The sequence below is a fragment of the Barbus barbus genome (assembly GCF_936440315.1).
Source record: "Barbus barbus genome assembly, chromosome: 42".
Classification (NCBI taxonomy): Eukaryota; Metazoa; Chordata; class Actinopteri; order Cypriniformes; family Cyprinidae; genus Barbus; species Barbus barbus.
In genome coordinates, this window is record NC_136720.1 from 19,184,127 (window position 1) to 19,207,666 (window position 23,540).

A 23,540-nucleotide genomic window follows, 5' to 3' on the forward strand; every position below is an offset into this window, starting at 1 on the left:
TAACTTTTTTTTAAGTTTAACTTTTATTAATAAAATAAATAACTTAATAAAAGCTTATTTATTGCTTACAAACAAAAGTATATAATTGCATGTTTTATTTTGGTTGATTGTAGATAAGTATCCACTAAACAGAGTTCCCATTTTGTTACCTCTGTGTTAATATAAACACTCACTGGACACTTAAACTGCTCGTTAATGCAAATACTGTATCTAATCAGCCAATCATGCCTTGATGCATTTAGGCATGTAGACATGGACAAGACAATCTGCTAAAGTTCAAACTGGGCATCAGAACGGGGAAGCAGATTTAAGTGACTTTGAAAGTGACATGGCTGTTGGTGCCAGACTGGCTGGTCTGAGTATTCCAGTAACTCCTGATCTACTGGGATTTTCCTAAACAACCCATAGGGTTTACAAAGAATGGTCAAAAAAGAGAAAATGCTCTACATGAAATAAACGATATTTTTAGCTGTAATGTAGATGTGAACAAATAAATTAACATTTTGAGGGGGAAGTCGTGGCCTAATGGTTAGAGAGTCGGACTTGTAATCGAAAGGTTGCGAGTTCGAGCCCCCGGCCGGCAGGGATTGTAGGTGGGGTGGGGAGTGAATGGCCAGCGCTCTCTCCACCCTCAATACCACGACTGAGGTGCCCTTGAGCAAGGCACCGAACCCCCAACTGCTCCCCGGGCGCCGCAGCATGGCTGTGGTGTGTGTTCACGGTGTGTGTGTGTGTGTGTGTGCATTTGTTCACTACTCACTGCTGTGTGTGTGCACTTGGATGGGTTAAACGCAGAGCACCAATTTCGAGTATGGGTCATACTTGACAATACGTCACGACTTTTTTTAATTTTCTGTCCAGAAAAATGAGAAGCTCCCTCATGTGGTGACACAAGGAAAAGACTCTTGTCTGCTCCTCTTTACAAAAAGAAATGTTTTGCTGCCATCTGCTGGATGAATTACACAATGTAGTGTTAAACACACTTATACAGATGTCTTTGATATGATGGCAAATTGATATCTTTAGAACAGAAACCAATGTTTATTTACGAATCTTGTCTGAATAGCCTTTGCTATGTTGTACGCATTCAGTCCAGTTCATTTTATAATGTATTAACATATTGTTTATTGTGCTCTTGATTAGAACATAATGCTCAAGTAAAATCCCCCAAATATATATATATATATATTTTTTTTCAAAAATAACTTTTTTTTAATTTTCAGTTTATTATAATTTATAAATTTATAGCAAAAATAAACTATTTAAACAGTTTCAGTAAGTGAGCAGTCAGTCATTAGTGTTTGTATCTGCTGTGTTCAGGTTCAGGCTTTGATGCTGAATATAAGCTGCAGTGTTTCTGTACACCGGAAAAAAATGCTTTTCTTTAGGGATGCATCGATACCCCTTTTTCCAGTACTCGCCCGATACCGAAACTTTTATTTTTGGTACTTGCCGTTACCGAGTACCGATACCGATATTTTCATTGCATTTGTAAATGTTTAAATATTGGGTACAGAAACCAGAAGAGTATGTATAATGTTAGTTGGTTAACTTCCTTTATCAAATAGAAACAGTCAAATCAAAATTTATTCAGACACCTTCAACATTTCTCACATTACCACAGTTTATTCGCTATAGTTTAGAAAATGTCATAATAAAATATGACAAACTCAGAGTTAAACTGTGTCAGAACAAATTTAGCTTGATAATGCAAGATAACTTTGATAGAAAGGTATATAATGGATTACAATCAACCAAAAAGTATTCAGACAGCTAAGTAAGTAAGTAATTTTATTTGTCACATACATAATCATACAGAGTATAACCAGCAGTGAAATGTAGGTATTATAGGAAGAGATACAGCTTGACATGAGGAGAGGAGGGAGAAAAAAAATAATTCACAGACTATATTCTTATGAGGGTACAGTGTGAGAACAGAAAAAACACCCCAGCAACAAAAAGCACATAGTCAATCAACAACATAGTCACACGACTGCAACAGGGGAGTAATCTAGTTCTGGCAAGCAGCCATCCGGTCCTGCAGCCATTCTCGGCGCCGGTCGGACCCCGCTTGTCAGGCTGGCGGAACAAAGCGGCGAAGGCAAGGGATCGAGGTTAGGAGGTGAATGCATATCTGTGTATGTGCGTATGTGTATGTGCCTGTGGAGCCGCCACGCTGGCATACAAATCAAGTTGTCTCAGTCCGCAGAATGTGATAGCGACACAGCACGTTGCTATGGACACAGCCTTGATCAGGACCCAGACAGAGTCAACAATCCGCAGGTGTCTGTGGAAGGGAAGAAGGAATGCAAGAGCGTCACACTGCAGTGCTCTTCCCGGGTTGTTTCCCAACACAACCTTGTCTGAAGCCGTGCTGTTTTGAGAGAGCCGAAAGAAGATAAGATTGTTTAGTCTTGGTGCGAGTAGCCGTATTCCAATTTTCACGGCACCTCTCTTTGTCCATTCTGGTCTCCAAATCCATCAATTTTTCTTTTCAAATCCGAAAGCTTCTCCGTGAAAGACTCCATATTGCGGTTAATAGGCTGACCGCTCTGCCCACTGCTTCAATCATAACGGGCAGCCTAGTGAGGCTTTTGACAGCTGTACCCGTTTCCTGAATTGTACGATAACCCAGGGCAAAGCCTAATCCAATCAGCAGAAGACCTGTTATCATGGTTCCGAATAGGTATCTTCAATGTCCTCCACGGAAAGAGCCGCCAGACACATGACCCGCCACCTTTCCCATGCGTCCATCATATATCCAGCTGCGAAAGTTCCGCTGGGACAATCAGGTTCCCCCGAACCTAAACTTCTCGTCGAGAAAATTGTCAATTGCATTGAGAGACCAGTTGATCAAATCCATGATTTTTCAGTTTGGAGAGCAGTGCAGAGAGAGTCTCTCAAGTATTAGACAATAGACAATAGACGAGACGAGAGAGCAAAGCAGGGAAGGGAAGGTAAGGTAAGGGGAGGAGAGGGAGGAAAAAATGTGACCGCCTTCGCTGAGGAGAGTCTGTGAATTAACAGCATTAGAGCTGCTCCATTGCAGCAGCTCAGTAGACTGTAATCACGCGTTTTGCTGTAATAATGCAGGGAACCACTCGTTATAAGCCTCCTAAATGTGATATTTTCAGAAATAAAAGGTTTTTTTTTTCAGATTTTTTTCCTCTGAAACGTGTTGCGATTTATATTCCAAAGCCACTCATATAGGCTAATGCAGAATAAAGAGTTTTATAAACTAATAACACATGTTTTTATGTCATTCTTGATCAGAGAGAGTTCAGGAGGAGTATGATGATGTGATGAGTGTCAGTGAAGATGTGAGAAACCTGTTGGGTAAGTTACTATAACCCTGTTGTTCTCATTATGTTATCTTTATTTATATTTTAATAATCTTTAAAATTTTAAATAAAAAAAATATATATTCATCCACATTTGACATGATTTGATTTTAATAACAGATTATGATGATGTGGAGGAGGAGTCCAACAAAGAAGATGGCCTAATGATTACAGCTGACTCAGCTCAAAAAATTTGAACTCTTAAAAGCTTTGAGTGATATTGTTATTGATGTCAAATCTCAGGTTTTTGTGTTTCTCACTTTTTTGTATTAAAAGGGTCATCAGATGCCCATTTTCCACAAGTTGATATTATTCTTTAGGGTCTCAATGAAAAGTCTATAACATACTTTGGTTAAAATTTCTCAATGGTAGTGTAAAAAGCACCTTTTTACCCAGTCAAAATCAGCTCTGTTTTGTAAAGTAAAGTCGTGATGTATTGTCAAGTATGGTGACCCATACTCGAAATTGGTGCTCTGCGAGCACCATCCAAGTACACACACAGCAGTGAGTAGTGAACAAATGCACACACACACACACACCGTGAACACACACCCGGAGCAGTGGGCAGCCATGCTGCGGCGCCCGGGGAGCAATTGGGGGTTCGGTGCCTTGCTCAAGGGCACCTCAGTCGTGGTATTGAGGGTGGAGAGAGCGCTGTACATTCCCTCCCCCCACCTACAATCCCTGCCGGCCGGGGACTCGAACCCGCAACCTTTCGATTACGAGTCCGACTCTCTATCCATTAGGCCACGACTGCCCCCTAGTTAGCCGCGAAACTGGCTAACTAGCATGTTATTAGGAAATGTGATTTGCAAAGATTCATAAAAAAACCCTTATACTCACTTCTTTTGTAGATGAAGCTGGATCACGAATGATTCGTGCGAACATGGATGCATTTAGGCAGATCGGCGCATTCCCTTCAAAACGAAAGTAAAGTTAATCCTCTGCATCTTCAGCGGCTCAGATGTTGGGAGTAAATGATGACTGCTATGTTCATTATTACATCCAGTGTTGGGGAGTAACTAGTTACATGTAACGGAATTACGTAATTTAATTACAAAATAAAAGTAATTGTAATTAGTTACAGTTACTAAGAAAAAAAACTGTAATTAAATTACAGTTACTTATGAAAATGTTAATGATTACAAAGGGGGTTAAATCTGATTTCTTTCACACACACTCCCACATACAGATTTAACTGATTTCTTTCATAAATTGCAGTGACTGCTCTAAAATATGAAACTTTTTTTTCAGAAGTTTATAACATGCTTATCCGATAACTCTTATATTTCCTATATGGGTGTATGTATATGCTTTATTTTTAAAGATTAACGTTTTTTTTCTAAGGCATTCTTAGATTCCAGTGTTTCCTGTCATAGCTATGCAAAGATTTGATAAAAAAAAAAAAAACTGTATCATAGCTATTAAACTATTTCTTGCTATGATTTTAAATACGTATTTAACCTCATGATTTTAAAGTAAGTCTGATTTTGTGGTGGCTGTACTTCAAAGGGGACATCGGATGCCCAATTTCCACAAGTTGGTATGATTCATTAGGGTCTTCTCGAAATGGTCTCAGTGGTCATGAAAAACAACACCCTTTTTACCATGTCAAAAACATCTGTTCACAGCGACTCATTACGGTGCATATCTCTTTACATGCTAATGAGCTCTGCTCACCCCGCCCCTCTCTTCTATGGAAGAGCAAATGCGATTTGCAAATAATCATAAAATATATAAAGTGTGAGACTTACTTCTGGAGGTGCAGCTGGATCGTGAACAATGGGTTCTGATCCATCCTTGAATTGTAACTTTTTAACAAAACCTGCCTTGAATTGTCCATCATTCAGAAAACAGTCTGGAGTAAAATGAGTTGCGTAGCCAGACATAAACAAATTTAGTAAAAGTGAAGTGAAGTGACGTGTGGCCAAGTATGGTGACCCATACACAGAATTTGTACTCTGCATTTAACCCATCCAAGTGCACACACACACCGTGAACACACACCCGGAGCAGTGGGCAGCCATTTATGCCCTTTATACACACGGGGAGCAGTTGGGGGTGTGGTGCCTTGCTCAAGGGTCTCACCTCAGTCGTGGTATTGAAGGTGGAAGAGAGCACTAGTTTTTCACTCCAAAATCAAAATAGCTTGATAATTGAGACGGTTTAGGTTTTTGGGGATTAAAAAAAGGAGTGAATTTTTATCATTGTAGGGTTGTGTCCACATACTGCTATATATACATTTATATATAAATGAAGATATTTTGCATCCAATGTCTCGTTTAAAATTAAAATATTATAATCTTAATTCAAGTGATGAAGGATTTCGAACGTCTGACAGATATTAGTGTTGAGTTCTACTGTAAGGTTACCTGTCTGGTTTACATGTTTGAAAATGATTAACAGTTGAAAACATTAGAAATTTAGAAAAGTAATCAAATGTAATCAGTTAAAAAAAACGAAATTCTAAAACGCACCTAACAAGTCAGAATATTTATATCTGAAACCTCACTATTGTTACTTGTCTGTTTCTGTTTAGTTCCCTTTTGCCCTTATTTGGTTCTTCCTGTTCTTGTTTCCTGTTATTTGTTAATCATCTTTTAGTCTTTTCACCTGTGTTCCAATTAATTATCTCGTTTACTCGTTTGTTCCGGTTCCTTTTAAAGTCCTCAGTTTCCCTTGAGTCTTTGTCCTGTCATGAAGTGTAACCTTTGTTTTGAGATCGTGTTTCTTATTAAAATAACTTTTTGGTTATCCCTGGATTCCTTTAAAGGATGGAAACGTTACAACTATACATTCTTACAATGCAGATGTTCTAAGCCTGTAAATGGTTGCTTAATGTTGGTAATTTCTCCTTCTTATTAAAAAAATACATTCATATTCATTGTAGAAGTGAATATTTGAACGAGACATCTCAACATGTATTACAAATATGAAAGTGTTCATTCTGACATCTGAATAAAGATATGCATTGTAATGTATGCACTGTGTACAGTTATTCACTCTGCTTATGTAATTATGTTGTGTTGTAATATTGTTTTATTAGTACAGTAGGATAACTGCAAATGTTTCAACATTGATTTTGTTAACAGTATGCAATTTGAAGCACTTAATGATTTAAACGTTGGTTAAATTAATAATTACATAAAATACATTTTACTCCTATGGAAACTAATTCAGTAAAACGCCATAAAAGTTTCTCAGTCTTGAAGAGTCTGAAATAGGTGTTGCTCAATCAGGAAATAAAATATATAATGAATATATCATATGAATATATGGATTTAGAAACTCACTATTTGTACTTGTGTACAGTCAAAGTGAGTTTGGTGGATGGCAGTATATGTGCTGCTGAGTGGAGATTCATCATGATGTCAGTGAGGAACAGTGTGTGATGATGATTCTGCAGTTCTGTTATTATATAATCTATTTCTACAATATATTTTTGCTTTTTATTTATTTTTCACACCGTTCCTTTAAGGGCTGTACAGACAAAAATGTCACTTTATCTGTTTAATGTTACCTTTAAGAGCTTATAATGTGTGTGAGAACAATGATCACACTAAACAATGATGATCTCTTCATTAATGGACAGCACTGGATGAGTTACACAGAACTGCATTAAATATTCTTCTTTTATGTGTATTAGTTTAAAGGTAACTGTGTATAACCCAAACGACCAGATGAAATAGAAACAAAGGAATTTTAATGAACTCTGGAACTAAAAAAACACATTGGCACAACCATAAAACATCATCATAACATCAACACAAGACCAAAAACTAAAGAAACTGTAATATATGCTGCAGGAAGTAATCAAAGGAACAGAAGTGTGAGCTAATCAGAGGCTTACCAAAAACAGAACAGAACTGACACGGGACAATTAGTAACATAAAAATATTATATAAATATTAAATGCTTCTGAAGAAATGTTTATAAAATGTGTTGCTAACTGTTCAAAATCGAAGATTTAAGATTTAAATTCAATTAGTAATTTGCACAACACTGATCCGTCATGAACTGAACTCTTGAAGATGGTGTTGAGTCGGCTCATAACTGAAGTGAAATGGAGACCATATGACTCAAATTTCTTATTAAGGACAGTGAAGATAGACTGATACACACCTGAGACCCTTCCCACAGGACAGATGCTAAAGCAGGTATGTTTAGAAGTTTATATCCCTTCTGTCCTTGACGGCAGGAAGAAGTGTGCTTAAAGTGCACTTATTATACATCAAATTAAAGGGCACTTAAGTATATCTAAACTGAGTACTCACTTTATGTTTCTTAACACACTTTGTGCACTTAAACATGTGCTTTGTAATATTGTGCAATTAAGTTTTACTTACATTTTAAATCAAAATTTAAATAAAAAATTTAAATGTTTGTCATTCTTTAAAGAGGTAGTTATGTTAATGTATTGATTAATATACTAAAGCACATGTAAAATAATGGACTTTCATTTCAGCTGAAGTGTGTTTTCCAAAATTATTTTTTTTATGTATTTTGAAAGTGTTTAAAAATTATAATATATACTGTGTTTTCTTCTAAACTTCATTATAATAAAAAAATGGATTGTACTAAAAATGTATTAGTACACTGGTAATTTAAATTTAACACAGATTAATGTTTTAAAAAAATTTTCAAAATTAAGGCCCATTAAATATCATTAAAACAAAATTAATTTAATTTCAATTCTGTTAATTCTCTCTCAAGATATCTAAAATATCAAGAGTTGGAAAATAAGAGTTTTTTTCTGTATAAATGATTATTATGAGAACCAAATAAAAATACGATAAATATCACTGCTACTGTATTTACGTCATTCTGTCACGCTGTGTATTAATTATAATATATTATAGAAGCAGACAAAGAGTAAAATGATGTGCTGTGAAATGAGCTCTACATGAAAATATATATATATATATATATGTAGCTATAATGCATCTGTAAACAAAGAAATGAACAGTTTCTGTCCAGAAAAATATTGAACAGTGAGAATCTCCCTCATGTGGAGACACAAGTATAAGACTCTTGTCTGCTCCTCTTTACAATAAGAAGTGTTCTGCTGCCATCTGCTGGATGAATTACACAATGCAGTATTAAACACATCTACAGATAGAAATGTCTTTGATATAATAGGCCTATCAGATGAATATCTCTGGAATAGAAACCAATGTTTATTTACAAATCTTGTCTGAATAGCTCTCTATTTGTTGTACACAAACAGTCCAATTCATTTTATAACATTATTAAAGTAAAAAAAAAGTTAATTGTGCTCTTGTTAGAATATCATAACATTGTAGTAAAATTCCCTTAAGCACATTATCCCCAAAATAACTTTAAATGTTCAGCTTATTAAAATGTATATATTGTATATATTAAAATGTATATATTAAAATGTATATATATGTATATATATATGTATATATAGTAAATATCAACTTTCTTTCTGTGTGAAGTAAAGTTTTAGTAAGTGTGTGAAGTGAGCAGTCAGTGATCAGAGCTTGTATCTGCTGTGTTCAGGTTCAGGTTTGATGCTGAATATAAACTGCAGTGTTTCTGTATCAATCTGCTTTAAGTTTAGTGTGACTTTATCTCCACACTGACTTCTGACTGACACGAGTCTGTCCTCAGTGAAGTGTCTCTTCACGCTGGAGGAGGAGTCCCGCTCATCAGCGCTGACACTTTATTGATATATATGGAGAAAATCAAAATGCTGCTTTCTGATTTGTCACTGATTGTGTTTGATGATTTCCTCTGTTGTGTCTAATAAGGTAACAGTGAGTGTCATTGGCAGCTGTGAGTCTCTCTCTCTCTTTAGGGGGCTGACAGGAGCCAGTTTCTTCAGTGTGTTTGAGGAGCAGACGAGAAACTTGTGCTGTTCTCTGAGTTGATGAAACAGTGTGTGTCGAGCTGAAGGAGAAGATGGAGAGCTGTCTGATGCTGATGTTTCTGTGTTATATGGTAAAACTCATCACCTCTGGTAGGTACATACTGAGGGTCAATATTTAAAATGAACTGAAATAATTTACATATAATGTTACACTTTACTACATATTACAGTATGTTTGGTATATTCATTAATTGTCTCTCTCTTTCAGGTGTAGACAGTGTGAGTGTGAGGTTGGTGAATGGCAATAATCCCTGTGCTGGTCGAGTGGAGGTTTATAATGATAGTCGTTGGGGAACAGTGTGTCATTATGGCTGGGATATTACTGATGCTGCAGTGGTGTGTAGAGAGCTGGACTGTGGGACAGCTGTAAAACCAACATATGATGCTCACTTTGGACAAGGATCAGGACCAATTTCAATGGGTTATGTATCCTGTAGTGGATCAGAGACTGCACCGAAAGACTGTCGTTCAAACAGCCAGTATACACAGCAGTACTGTAATCATAATCTCGATGCTGGTGTCGTCTGTTCAGGTAATCAGCTCCAAACCTCAGACTGTTATTTCATCTCTCTCTTTCATAATTCTCACTCAAACAATAACTTATGCTGGTGTTTACAAACATCATTATCAATCTTATGAAACAGGCAGTCTGTTTAATTGTTTTGTTCATAATAATATATTAATCCTAATTCCTTGTTATTTTACAATAAACTATGATGAAGAGAATCACTATTAAATATGTCAAGTCTTTTGTATATTCAGATAGTCTGATTTTACAATCTTATTTACGTTGTTTATTTAATGAAGATTATAAAATTACGGATGTAAAATCAAATTACATATCTACGGTGAGCGGGAGGGGACATGTTTCACTTAGTTTAGTCGTAGCCACGAGATTATTTTGTCGAGATTAACGACATCCTTATATTTATGAGTTTAATGCATAAACAACCCGGTGACCATAGCAACCTGGGATTATCAGAGATTGATCAAACATTTTTATCCATCCCACAGTCTTGTTAATCTGTTAACTGATCGTGTCTTTTTATTTAATATTTGTATTTTATTATTATTATATAACTGTAGCCTAATATAATAATATTATTATATTAACTGGTTAGGACTATTGTTATAAAGGCTATGCTTCTTTCCCCTTTCAGTTCATGTATGATTCTACATAATTAACGTTCTGTGTAATTGCTAGTATTATTATGCTACCTTATATTTTACAAATACTGTAAACGCCTGACAATTATACAATAAAGTTTTGACTTTATGACTGTATTTATGCCCGTCTGTGATGATAAATGAGCGTGTTGTGTTTTCATTTACAAATTAAACTAAGAGAATGATTCATTCATCAACAACAATTTAATTATAGTCTATTAATTAGCTGAAATAAAATGAAATATGTTAAATTCAACCTTTAAACTGCACTTCATTACAAATTCCCATGAGTCATATAGCATGGTATATCAGGCATTTACAGTAAGATATTATTTACAAAACTGTTCAGAATGTAAAGTAAATAGATCGAAATTAAGGGAAAATAAATCAAATACGTAATAATAATAATCATAATAATAATATACAGATATTACGAGAAAAAGATGATCAGTTTATGGACTTACAAGACTGTGGGATGGATAAAAATGTTTTCTTGTAGGACTTTTTTATTTTATGTACTTTATTATTTTATGTAACATTTATTCATGATAAACTTCTTTCAAATGCTGTCTACATCACACACATGGACCTGTAGCCTATAGTTAATATAATAATTAGCCTAAATAACAGGATCTTGAAGCCACGACATAAGGATGTTGTTACCTCGACAAAATGATCTCGTGGCCACGACAAAACTAAGTGAACCGAACATGTTCCCTCCAGGTCACCGTACATATAAAATTAGTGCAGATTAAGTGAATTAATTCAATAAAAAATGTCAAAATGTAATGACAGTTTTCTCTAGTCCTCCAGCTGATAAGTTTAATTAATAATCTGTTCTTATATTTCAACAACTCAGAAAAAGGACTTCGACTTGTGGACGGGTCTCACCTGTGCTCTGGTAGAGTGGAGATGCTTCGTACAGAAGGATGGGGTTCAGTGTGTGATGCTGCCTTTGACCAGCAGGATGCAGAGGTTGTGTGTAGAGAGCTGGACTGTGGGGCTCCTGTACAGGTGCTGGGAGCAGCTGCTTTTGACAAAGGGAAAGGCCGTGTTTGGTCAGAGGAGATTCAGTGCAGAGGAAATGAATCTCAGATACACGTCTGTTCACGATCATCTTCACAGATACAGAACTGTTCCCATGACAATGATGTGGGAGTGATCTGTTCAGGTTGAGTATTAACATTTGACATCTCTTTAGATAAATTACATATGTGATACACTGCTGTTGTATTGCTCAGTTATCTTGACACTAGTTTCATACTGTTTAAAAGAGCTGTCAGTTGTTTGTCCAGGTTACACTGATCTCAAACTGGTAAATGGTTCAGACTCTTGTTCTGGAAGAGTGGAGCTTCAGTTCCTCAATGAGTGGGGCACAGTGTATGATGCATGCTGGGATATGAGAGCTGCCAGTGTCCTCTGTAGACAGCTGAATTGTGGGATTGCTGTGTCTGTTGTGGGATCAGACTGGTTTGGAGAGGGAAGTGGTGAAATCTGGGCTGATGTGTTTGATTGTGACGGGAATGAAACAAAACTCTCAGAATGTTCCATCTCTTCATGGAGTCGAGCTGAATGTTCTCATAGACGAGATGTTGGAGTCATCTGCTCTGGTGAGCACATTCACAGCACACTGAAGTCATGGGTTTCAGAATAAAACTACACATTTGAACAAATGTAGTATAGTTTAGATAAATATTGAATGACAAATAAATACTGTCTCTAGAGAGTGAAGCTCATCTGAGGAACTGCAGCACAACACAAACTCTCAACTGCAGCTCCACACAACAGCTGTCAGTAAAGACCTTTGGTGAGAAAATCAACATCTGGGCAGATTCTTTAGTTATTAGTGATCAGAAATGTGCATGTACAATCACTGTTTTTCTTTCTCTGAGTATCAGGTCGCGAGTCCATCAGGCTGGTGGGTTCTGGGGGAGACTGTGCAGGGAGGCTGGAGGTTTTTCACAGTGGCTCATGGGGGACAGTGTGTGATGACTCCTGGGATATTAAAGATGCCCATGTGGTGTGCAGACAGCTGCAGTGTGGAGTGGCCCTCAGTAACCAGCAGGTACCAGCCTGGTTTGGTCCTGGTTCTGGACCCATATGGCTGGATGAGGTGGAGTGTGAGGGGAATGAGACGTCCCTGTGGAGCTGCTCTTCTTCAGGCCGGGGAACACATGACTGCAAACACAAGGAGGATGTAGGAGTCGTGTGCTCAGGTAAACAATAATGTAAATAATGATTTTATTTAAACTAAAGTTTTCTAAACTACTCACTTGTCCACACTGCAACATAACACTACTGAATCTACAGCACAAAACACAGCTGACCAATGTAGCCCGATTCCCAAACTAATCTCTAATCAGTCAGTTCTTTATAATGAATCACAGACACACAGTTTGCAGCTAACTTTGAGAATTAAATCAGTTACAGACTGGATGTTCATATATGAAATATGCAGCTAAAGATATGCATTTTGCATTTGGTCAGTATTAGTATTTTATATATTAATGAATTAAGTATTTTTGTTTGTTTGTTCAGTGTTGTTTTAATATAAGAATTTATATAAATTTTGGCAAAGACTATTTAAACTAACTCCCACCAACATGTGATTGAGATAGTCAACACTAAAAAAAGATGTTTGTTGAGCATCAGTTTGCTGTAGATGGTAAAGTGCATGCTTTTTGATGCGATTGACCCGAGTTCAAACCCGCCTTTTGCCAAACTTTTTCACTCCCTTTTAAAATCGCATACCACACCTATGGAAGCCCGTTTCCACCAATGAATAAAAAATAAAACAAGGTAATTGCGACTTTTTATCTCACAATTCTGACTTTTTTTCTCGCAATTCTGACTTTATAACTCGCAATTCTGACTTTATAACTCGCAATTCTGACTTTATAACTCGCAATTCTGAGATATAAACTCGCAATTCTGACTTTATAACTCGCAATTCTGAGATATAAACTCGCAATTCTGACTTTATAACTCGCAATTCTGACTTTATAACTCGCAATTCTGACTTTATAACTCGCAATTCTGAGATATAAACTCGCAATTCTGACTTTATAACTCGCAATTCTGAGATATAAACTCGCAATTCTGACTTTTTTTCTCACAATTGCGAGTTTATATCTCACAACTCTGACTTTCTCGCACCATAGCAAACCACTCTCCGTGTAAGGCTTTTGGACGCGGTTGGACAGTAGCCTACCATTACCGCCGGGCTTTCAGAAAAACATTCTTCATTTCTTTATAGTTCTGAGTTTGAGGCAGCTTCTATCGCGTTATTTTAATAACAGCTGTCAAGTAAAGCGCGTATTATTGTAACACGAGAGTGGATATATATATGAATGCACGCAGGTGGATTTCCTTCACTCTCGCATAAAGCGCGCTTTCATCTCTATGTTCTTGCTATAGAATTATCTTATCTCCTGTATTTAATGTTGTAAGATATCGACCAAGCAAGACATCCCCAATGAAAATTATAAATAAATTATAAATAAATGAAAATTATTTAGTCAATTAGATATGAAGAATTCAGATGCAAAAGCTTAAATGCCATCTGAAATCTTCTTCTAAAATTAGTATTTTTCGTTTATATTCAGTTATTTTACTTTAATGACAATGAAAAGAACCTGTTCCTGAGAAAAATGCTCATTTTAGAATAACATTTCAGATGGCACTTATGGCTTTTGCATCTGAACTCTTCATTGACTAAATAATAATAATACAATTAATGAATCCTTTATTTATAATTTTCAATGGGGATGTCTTGCTTGGTCGATATCTTACAACATTAAATACAGGAGATAAGATAATTCTATAGCAAGAACATAGAGATGAAAGCGCGCTTTATGCGAGAGTGAAGGAAATCCACCTGCGTGCATTCATATATATCCACTCTCGTGTTACAATAATACACTCTTTACTTGACAGCTGTTATTAAAATAATGCGATAGAAGCTGCCTCAAACTCAGAACTATAAAGAAATGAAGAATGTTGTGTCTGAAAAGCCCGGCGGTAATGGTACTGTCCAAACCGTGAGCGCAAAACACAGAAATAAAGAAGAATGAGTAATTTTTATGTTTGTTCAAAAATCATATTCGGACGCAACATTCATCTAGTTCAATATATAGTTCAGCTAATTGAACAAAGTACTGCAAAGCCTTACACGGAGAGTGGTTTGCTATGGTGCGAGAAAGTCAGAGTTGTGAGATATAAACTCGCAATTGCGAGAAAAAAAGTCAGAATTCTGAGAAAAAAAGTCAGAATTGCGAGTTTATATCTCAGAATTGCGAGTTATAAAGTCAGAATTGCGAGTTATAAAGTCAGAATTGCGAGTTTATATCTCAGAATTGCGAGTTATAAAGTCAGAATTGCGAGTTTATATCTCAGAATTGCGAGTTATAAAGTCAGAATTGCGAGTTTATATCTCAGAATTGCGAGTTATAAAGTCAGAATTGCGAGTTTATATCTCAGAATTGCGAGTTATAAAGTCAGAATTGCGAGTTTATATCTCAGAATGGCGAGTTATAAAGTCAGAATTGCGAGTTTATATCTCAGAATTGCGAGTTATAAAGTCAGAATTGCGAGTTATAAAGTCAGAATTGCGAGTTATAAAGTCAGAATTGCGAGTTTATATCTCAGAATTGCGAGTTATAAAGTCAGAATTGCGAGTTATAAAGTCAGAATTGCGAGTTATAAAGTCAGAATTGCGAGTTATAAAGTCAGAATTGCGAGTTATAAAGTCAGAATTGCGAGTTTATATCTCAGAATTGCGAGTTATAAAGTCAGAATTGCGAGTTATAAAGTCAGAATTGCGAGTTTATATCTCAGAATTGCGAGTTATAAAGTCAGAATTGCGAGTTATAAAGTCAGAATTGCGAGTTTATATCTCAGAATTGCGAGTTATAAAGTCAGAATTGCGAGTTATAAAGTCAGAATTGCGAGAAAAAAAGTCCGAATTGTGAGATAAAAAGTCGCAATTACCTTGTTTTATTTTTTATTCATTGGCGGAAACGGGCTTCCATACTTTCCCCTACGAGAGTTTTGTATGTTGTTGTTTTTGTCAATAAAAAAAAATAAAAAATAAAAATAATAAAAAAAAGTAATTGCTTCCTTACCGGTCGCCATCTTGCGCGCCAGATCTCCTTTATTTATTTGTGTTGTCAATGAAACATGAAATTATGACTGGATTTATTTATTGTTAATGGTTTAAAAAAGTAATTTTATCCTGTTTCTTTTTACTGGCCACCAAGTCCTAAGGATAATTAAAAGAAAAATGAACAAGGCATTAATTTAGCCATGACATAAAAAATTACTTCATTTCATTTTTTCTTGTTTACTTTTCATTACTCTTTCTTCTAATACATCAAATAAAAAATACAACCAAAATGAAAAATAAAACATAATAATGCGTACAAAGTTTGAGCATTTTGCTGGATTTTTATTTATTTATTTTTTAAACCGTACATTTTGATGTATTAACGCCGACATATTTGCACTCTCTGCCCAATTCTGCTCGGATTTTTTGGACCATTGGGACCAAACGTGATACATATTTTTAAATAACATGTCCAGTTCTTGAAGTATCAGTGGACAAGATGAATGATAAAGTCTATTGAACCTCTTTCTCATCTCTGTCTCAGCCATTTCAATGTTACGTTAATGATACTGCACTGATACACTCTTCTGAAAGTTAAGACATGAATAACAGTCTCTCAATTGTAGTGGCTTCGGAGTGGAATGGACAACGATTTAATAAGAATTATGTAATCTTGACCATGGTTCATTGTTTATTATCATTATCATTATTATTATTATTATTATTATTGGGCTATTTTATATTATTATTGCTATTATTAGCCTATTATACTATTTTATTATTAGGCTATATTGTTGTTGTTGTCTTACTTTGTAACTATAAATGTGTTTACTTAAGACCTAACAACAATTGTAGCATAAAATACATAATAAATATTTTTTTTGTTTTGGAAATGTGTGTCTCTACTGTCCCTTTGGCAAAACAACACAAAATAATATGGAACAGAGACTATTTGTATCTCAAAAGAGATCCATAAAATGGTGTCTTCACAGCACTATTTAATCATGTCTGGAAACTTGACAAGTGTTTTATTGGGGTAAATGTAAAAAAGAACAAACATGTAATGATCTATGAGCATACACTACGTGGGGGTAGGGGGTGTAGAGACTATGCTTAGAAGATTCCACAGCCTTCATCTTCCAGTTGAAACGGCTGATAGATTAGAATTTGATTTTGGCAGTGGCTATTTGAATTCAGTGAATACAATGAATTATAATTACACTAAGTGAAAATAGCCTATTTTCTTAGCAATAGGTTATACACTATTTAATAATAGTAATATTTTCTTGCAGTAATAGTTGTTTGATGCTGTTTATTTCAAATAGTGGATATCTGCACCTCAGTATTGTAGTAGGCTACATTATAAAACAGTATACAATAATAACGTATTGAGTGTAAATTATAATTTGTATTAAAATTATTACCTGGATGCCGCCCCTACAACTAACCCTACCCTTAACCAATAATCACGTTATTTTCCATTCAGTTATTTTCTATTATTTCCAAAACATTTTCTGAAAATAAATGCCTTTCCGATGTGATACGGGATGTGAAAAGAGAGTAGAGTGAGGTCAGTAGAAGGCGGAATCAAACCCGGGTCGATCGCGTCAAAGATCAACTGCTTCATGTTTTACTCTCTGCGTCACTGAAGATAACAGCGTTTGGAAGTTTTTTGCAGTATTCTGGCTGGTAGGCGGCGTTATTGTAAGTAGCCTCTGCCTAAATGAAAACAAAATAATTATTAAAAGTAGCCTACAGGAGCGTTTTATTTTCATGAGAGGGCAATCGAATGAGCCGTTCTCTTTTGGGCTCTGTACCTTGTCGTCTATCCGCCATAAACATTCATAATGGGCGGCACTCGTCATTAAATTTTGCACATATCCAAAAAGCAATTCAATTGTTGATATCAACAATACATATGTTTAAATGTTAAAAGGGCGACAAAACTATTACAGATATCAAAAATGCATATCTTACTATGGCAAGCCATTTTGACTTTTATTCTTTCTCAGGATGTTAATTCTTGATATCAACAATTCAATTTTTACTAATGAAAATTGAATTGTTGATATCAAGAATTAACATTGTTACTAGTGGAATTGTAATTGCTGATATCAAAAATAGCCATTGTTATAGAAATCTAATTCCATCAAGAATTAACATTTGAACTAGTAAAAACTGAATTGTTGATATCAAGAATTAACATTTTAACTAGTAAAAACTGAATTGTTGATATCAAGAATTAATATCCTGAGAAGGAATAAAAGTCAAAACGGCTTGCCATATACATATATTAGCATCACATTAACACAAGGACAAGACCCTTGGCTGCTCCTCTTTACAATAAGAAGTATTTTGCTGCAATCTGCTGGACAAAACGCACACGATTACTGCTGTTATTTTATTTTATGAAGTTATACCTAATGAAAGTAGATAATATTTCATTTAATAAAACTCGTCAAAATAGCTTTAGCAACAATATAGTTTATTCTATGGTGTAATCATATTTTTATTGTTTTCTTGGTTAGAATAAAGAACAACTGAATGAATCCATTAATGCATTAAAATTAGTCATGAGAAATTGGTTCTTCAGACTTACACAAGCCAGTCATTAGAGCTTGTTTCTGCTGTGTTCAGGTTCAGGTTTGATGCTGAATATAAACTGCAGTGTTTCTATCAATCTGCTTTAAAACCCTTTAAGACCTGCCATAGAACAATTACGCCAGAGTATATCTTAGTATTTTTACATGCTGTGTTGTCATTCTTTTGAGTATTTTCAAATGTCATATATCAATACAATCCTTAGACCCCCAATTTGAAGGATATGTATGCAATAAATCCATAGTTACTAGATAAATAGCTGAAAAGTTCAATAAACCAAAAAAAAAATGAAAATGGATTTTTTTTCAACATATTTTACTAAATACCGAAATATCACAAATGTCAACCTCAAACTTGTCAATGTAAAAAACTTATTTTGAAATTATGAAATTACATACAATTGATTTGGACTGATTACATAAATTTGTTTGTGAGATACACTCATTTTTATAAACAGTGATAACATATTGCTTTTGAGAGCAATGTTGATTGAACAACTAAAAAAGACTATGTAAAATAATAAGTTACTCTAAAATCTGTAATTCATCAGAAATAAAAATTCAGAGGCTGTGATAACACTTGTTACAGTTCCTGACCAGAATAATGCAGAGGGGCATGTGGCACGCCTCACAGATGAATGGAGTGCATTGAATTTGTGGGTAAAAAAGACAACATTTTGCTTTTGAGAACGATGTTGATTGAAAAATAAATAAATATATAAAGACCATCTCAGTTATTCTTGTGTAAAAAAATAATAAATAAATACAGAAAACATATATAAACAGACTCGTTAGAGGGTGAAAACAACGCAACAGGAGCATGTTAGGCTGAATGTGCAAAGTCTCTGATTTTGTATGCAAAAATAATTATTGCGCTACCTTTTTGGTTTCGGTTTCTATTGGCTTTTAAACAGAGACACGCAGACCGGAGCGCGGGCCCCCGTTTAGTGTGACTTTATCTCCACACACGAGTCTGTCCTCAGTGAAGTGTGTCTTCACGCTGGAGGAGGAGTCCCGCTCATCAGCGCTGACACTTTATTGATAGATATGGAGAAGATAAAAATGCCTATTTTCGGAAGGCTCCAAGATGGCGGCATGTTAAGATAACTTTTAGTAGCTCTGCTGGCAAAAAACATTATAACTCACGTAAACTGTCTACTTTCAACTGGTTGCCTTACACATCCATTGTGCGTTTTGTTAAGGATGTAATTGTGGAATAATTATGCCAAAAAGTGCTGAAAAACGTAAAGAACGGGCGAAAAGTCTGATGGATGTACACAGCAAATGTCAGAGTGTTAAAATCCCAGAGTTTTGATGACCAGAGTATAATTTATACACTTTGGAGTAAACTAGGCTTAGAGTACACTTGTCAGGTTTCACCAGAAACTCTCTCAAGTGTTAGTGCATTGGTTCAGTGTTGATGTGGAGCTGTTGTAGTGTAAATAGTGGGATGATGAACTCTTTGAGAGTCAATCTGTTGCTGTCCCGTCCGCACATGAGTTTAGGTTTCGATACGTCATCAGATCGACTACGCATTGTCATTGGTTGAATCATGACGCAGCCTCGTGGACACCAGTTTCCAACTGACATTCGAAGACGTCGTCGACATTTTGATTCTGCGGGACCGTAAGTTAGGTAAGAAATCGCCAAGTGAATCATGCCGAATATTCCTGGTTGTCTTCTTGTTTTAATTCTCATAACTAAAACACTAAAAACGCTAATGTAGAAGTTAGAAGAGGTGTGACGTTTTGTAATTTAGTTTAACTAGCTAACTTACTATACCAATGGTAGCTAAAGTAATTGTGAATGTTAAATCTGGTAAAAATATTTTTAGTGGTAACGTTACCGTTGATCGTTGACCATTAAATGAAATTTAAAAATGAAAATGCAGCAATCATTTGTTAACGTTAGCTGCCGCTCCCAATCTCGCGCCTTGTGCAGGCTAAATTGACTAAGGTTAGCTAGCCTTGAAAGCTAACTTTACAGATTCCCGTCTGAAATGATTGAGTCTGACTTTATTTGCACTACATTTGGTATTGTGCATGTTCAATAAACCAATTGTATTTTTATGTTGTAGTAATTTGTGAGGAAAACTACAGCAATGCTTTTCAAAGTGCAGTACGTTACCAAGGAAAGAAGAAGTACATCAAACTCAATGGAGCATCATATCCAGCATTTCTCAGGGAGGGTAAGTTAATGTTAATAGCATTCTTCTCTTCGTTCTCTTTATAATTGAAGTTAAGATCAGAGGTCGTGTTAACCGAATATTTTCCGTCATTGACTATTTTTTTTTTTTAGCAGTGACTGAAAAATCTGAAGGCCGAATCAGGGTTCCTACAAAGTGTCGAAAGTTTGGAAAATGCTTGATTTTAATTTATTTTTTCAGGACGTCAGATGTAACTAAAAATATAAATAAAACCGTCTGGCAATCGTTATTTTTTGTTTAATGTCGCGAGAGCACGTCTCGTGCAATTCCATGTATTTGGCGCCTTGTGTATTCGCCTGGCGCGCAAACATCTAGGCTACATGCAGAAATGTTGCTTGCTGTAATTTTATCGATAACTGCCTAGAAGATGATAAATAAAAACTGATTGCGTCGACGATCAACAGACTGAAAGGCATTCTGTTATGTAAGAAACACACTGATGTCAGCGCTATGGGAGAATAAGCCTTCACCAGCCATTCCAAAGGTAATCGGAGACAAATGAATTTGCCTGAATTCTTTAAAAACATTATTAAATTAATTAATATCGAATCAATATATAATTGTAATGTAGGGAGGGGAGGTGAGGGGGGATGTTCTTTCCGTCGTGCACGTTTGTGTGAGCACTCCGGTTTCTATTTACAAAAGCAAAAGTTTAAATTTTAACGTCTGCAGCATTGTATGCATTGTTAGCCAGTCGAAAGTTTAGTTTTTCATGATGCTTAGAGGACGAAACTTTCGGAGTGACCACTGCTTTTACCAGAGTGAGTTCTGTAAATAATCGTTCCGTGATGGGTAGTAACCATAGCAACGGACGTGAAAAAAAAAATCTGATATGACAATATAGATCATCATGTCTTATGTGTAAATACAGACTAATAGTGCCACTGACAAGAATAAATAAAACAAATCAGTGTTGGCTAATGTAAGGTGACCTTGAGTGTCAAGAAAGGCGCCTATAAATAAAATGTATAATAAATGTATAATAATAATAATAACTAACACAACAACTTATGTGTTATGTTTTTTCTGTATTCAAAGCTAAAGAGAAGTTCAGCATACCCCCTGAGACAAACATGTATGTGCTGGATGACAGTGGAACAGAGGTTGATGAAGAGGTCTTCAGCGACATCTTGGAGGAAAAAGCAGACATCCTGTGGACGATTGTTAATGTTCTTTCAGTTTCTGGTAAATGGTTGTACAATTACAATGTACATTGCAGGGTAACAATACCAATGTGTTAACATTGTAATTTATTTGCTATCACAAAACCAAAACAGTAGCTTCTCACCAATGCCCGATTTGTGCTTTCTCTGTTAAAGGACTACTTTGCTTATTTCCAACCTTATCTCTTATCTGTCAGTGTTCACATAAGGATGTGAAAAAATACTTTTGTGTTAAAATGGTTTAGCCGGTAAGACTGTTGAGCCGAGTACTTCTCAAAAAAACAGTCAGTCTTGCCATCTAGTAGTTAATGTATCATGGCCTAAACTGCTTAAAGTCTGGCCACATTAACTACCAAAACTCATGTAATTTATAGATGGCAAAGAAAACAGTTTCCTGGAAGCAGTCTCACCATGCCTTTTTTTAACCTTTCCTCACTTAAACCTGTGGAAACAGTGACTGAAATATTTTTTTTAAAATGATTATCTTTTTGCCCTTTTCAGACTCTCCCATCCAGTCCTCGTGCACAGACACCTTGTCACTATCATCACCCTCATCAGACAGTGATGCTTCTCTGATGTCCCCAAAAAGACAGCGCATTGATGACGCCTTTGTGATGTCCCCAAAAAGTCTACATACTGATGACAGTTCTTCACAAGCCAAAGAGGTGGTTTTTTCAGAACATTTTTCTTTATGTTGTAAACATTACATTTACCTGTTACTGTTACCATAACATTTTTCCCTGTTGTCAAGCTTGTCAAAAGAATTCTGGAACAAAAGCCTGGAGGGGAGAAAATCCTTGCAAAATATGCAATGACAGGAGAGATGAAGGACCGAGCACGCCGTGATCTCGTCAGCATTGTTGTTGCTGAAATGTTTGAAAAGTATGGGTAAGTAAAATGCTTTATGGTGCATGATTTGGTAAAGTGTATTCATAGTATTCAATTGCTGATTTGGTTGTTGTAATCAAATAGGTGATTATCATTAAATGACAACCATGGCCAATGAGCTGTGGCCTTGCGCAGATCATAGGTTTTCCGGTGTGTTGGTTTTAATACACAACATTTATTCCACAGACGTGCTCCCCCTATGGATAAAAGAGCACAGTATGCATTGGGGATAGTAACACTGTTCCCCTCTCTAAAAGATCCCTACTCCAAAAAAGGCTATGTGAGTACATATTTAAAAGTAAGATTAATCTTAATAAACAAATAAATAATTATGTGGTGCATTTTAGAAGTCTAACACTTCTTTTCCAAAGATCTCTATTGATTCATGCTGAAACTATTTTTTTATACATTTCCATCTTTGTTGATACTGTCTTTAGGAACACTTTTTTGACATAGACAGCAATGAGGGCTACATTGCCTGGAAGATTAAAAACACACAGCGAGAACTCAGCAATGGCGGTACCAATGGGGGTAGGAGAAGGTGTTAATGATTTGATTGTATTTTTATTTAATTTTTTCCAAGTGTTCATAATTTTTAGTTTGGTGTTGATTTTTATTTTTGATATTTTGTTATTTAAGTTTATTTGTGTTGTGGTAACAGAAGTCTTTTATTTTGACGGTCATTGGCGTGAGCGGATATAATGCGAGTCCGCGCCAAACATTTCAGTACGGAACGAAAGCTAGACGCGCATGGTCACGATTTCAAAGGTTCACGGTTTACAAGGAGTCCAAAAGGATTTAGCTCCTGATTTAAATGGAGAACAAGGTATAGTCTTAGATTTCTTGTTACCCGTTTATTTTTGTTGTTGTTTTGATCTGTTTTCTTTATAGTAAGATTATTTGTTTGTTATTTTGTATTATATTTAAATGTTTGAATAAGTGATGTTTGTTTATCTGGTGTTTTCTCTTTGTTACAAGCTCTTACGGTTGATTCGCGCACAATGATACAGTGATGTGCTATGTCTTACGGCATTCAACGGTGATCATATCAGTGACGAGCATTCAAATAAAGTGTGGGAATCACCAGTCGGAGAGTCGTCTATCCTTTTATTGAATCAGGGAGCTACAGAAGGAGCTCTCACACTACAGGCAGCAGCGGACCAAACTTAGAGAGAGAA

At 35.7% G+C, this 23,540-nt stretch overlaps 1 protein-coding gene across 1 annotated transcript; it reads left to right on the forward strand.

Moving 5' to 3' along the window:
- Window positions 1–9,678: 9,678 nt before the first annotated feature.
- On the forward strand, window positions 9,679–22,366 carry LOC306861869 (scavenger receptor cysteine-rich type 1 protein M130-like; the record flags this gene model as incomplete). Its single annotated transcript, XM_079404356.1, has 9 exons — window positions 9,679–9,766; window positions 11,261–11,572; window positions 11,697–12,011; window positions 12,125–12,208; window positions 12,300–12,617; window positions 20,183–20,293; window positions 21,350–21,496; window positions 21,976–22,139; window positions 22,226–22,366. The coding sequence occupies exons 2-9, from the start codon at window positions 11,314–11,316 to the stop codon at window positions 22,364–22,366; spliced, it is 1,539 nt and encodes a 512-aa protein (XP_079260482.1). The 5' UTR covers window positions 9,679–9,766; window positions 11,261–11,313.
- Between the last annotated feature and the right edge of the window lie 1,174 nt (window positions 22,367–23,540).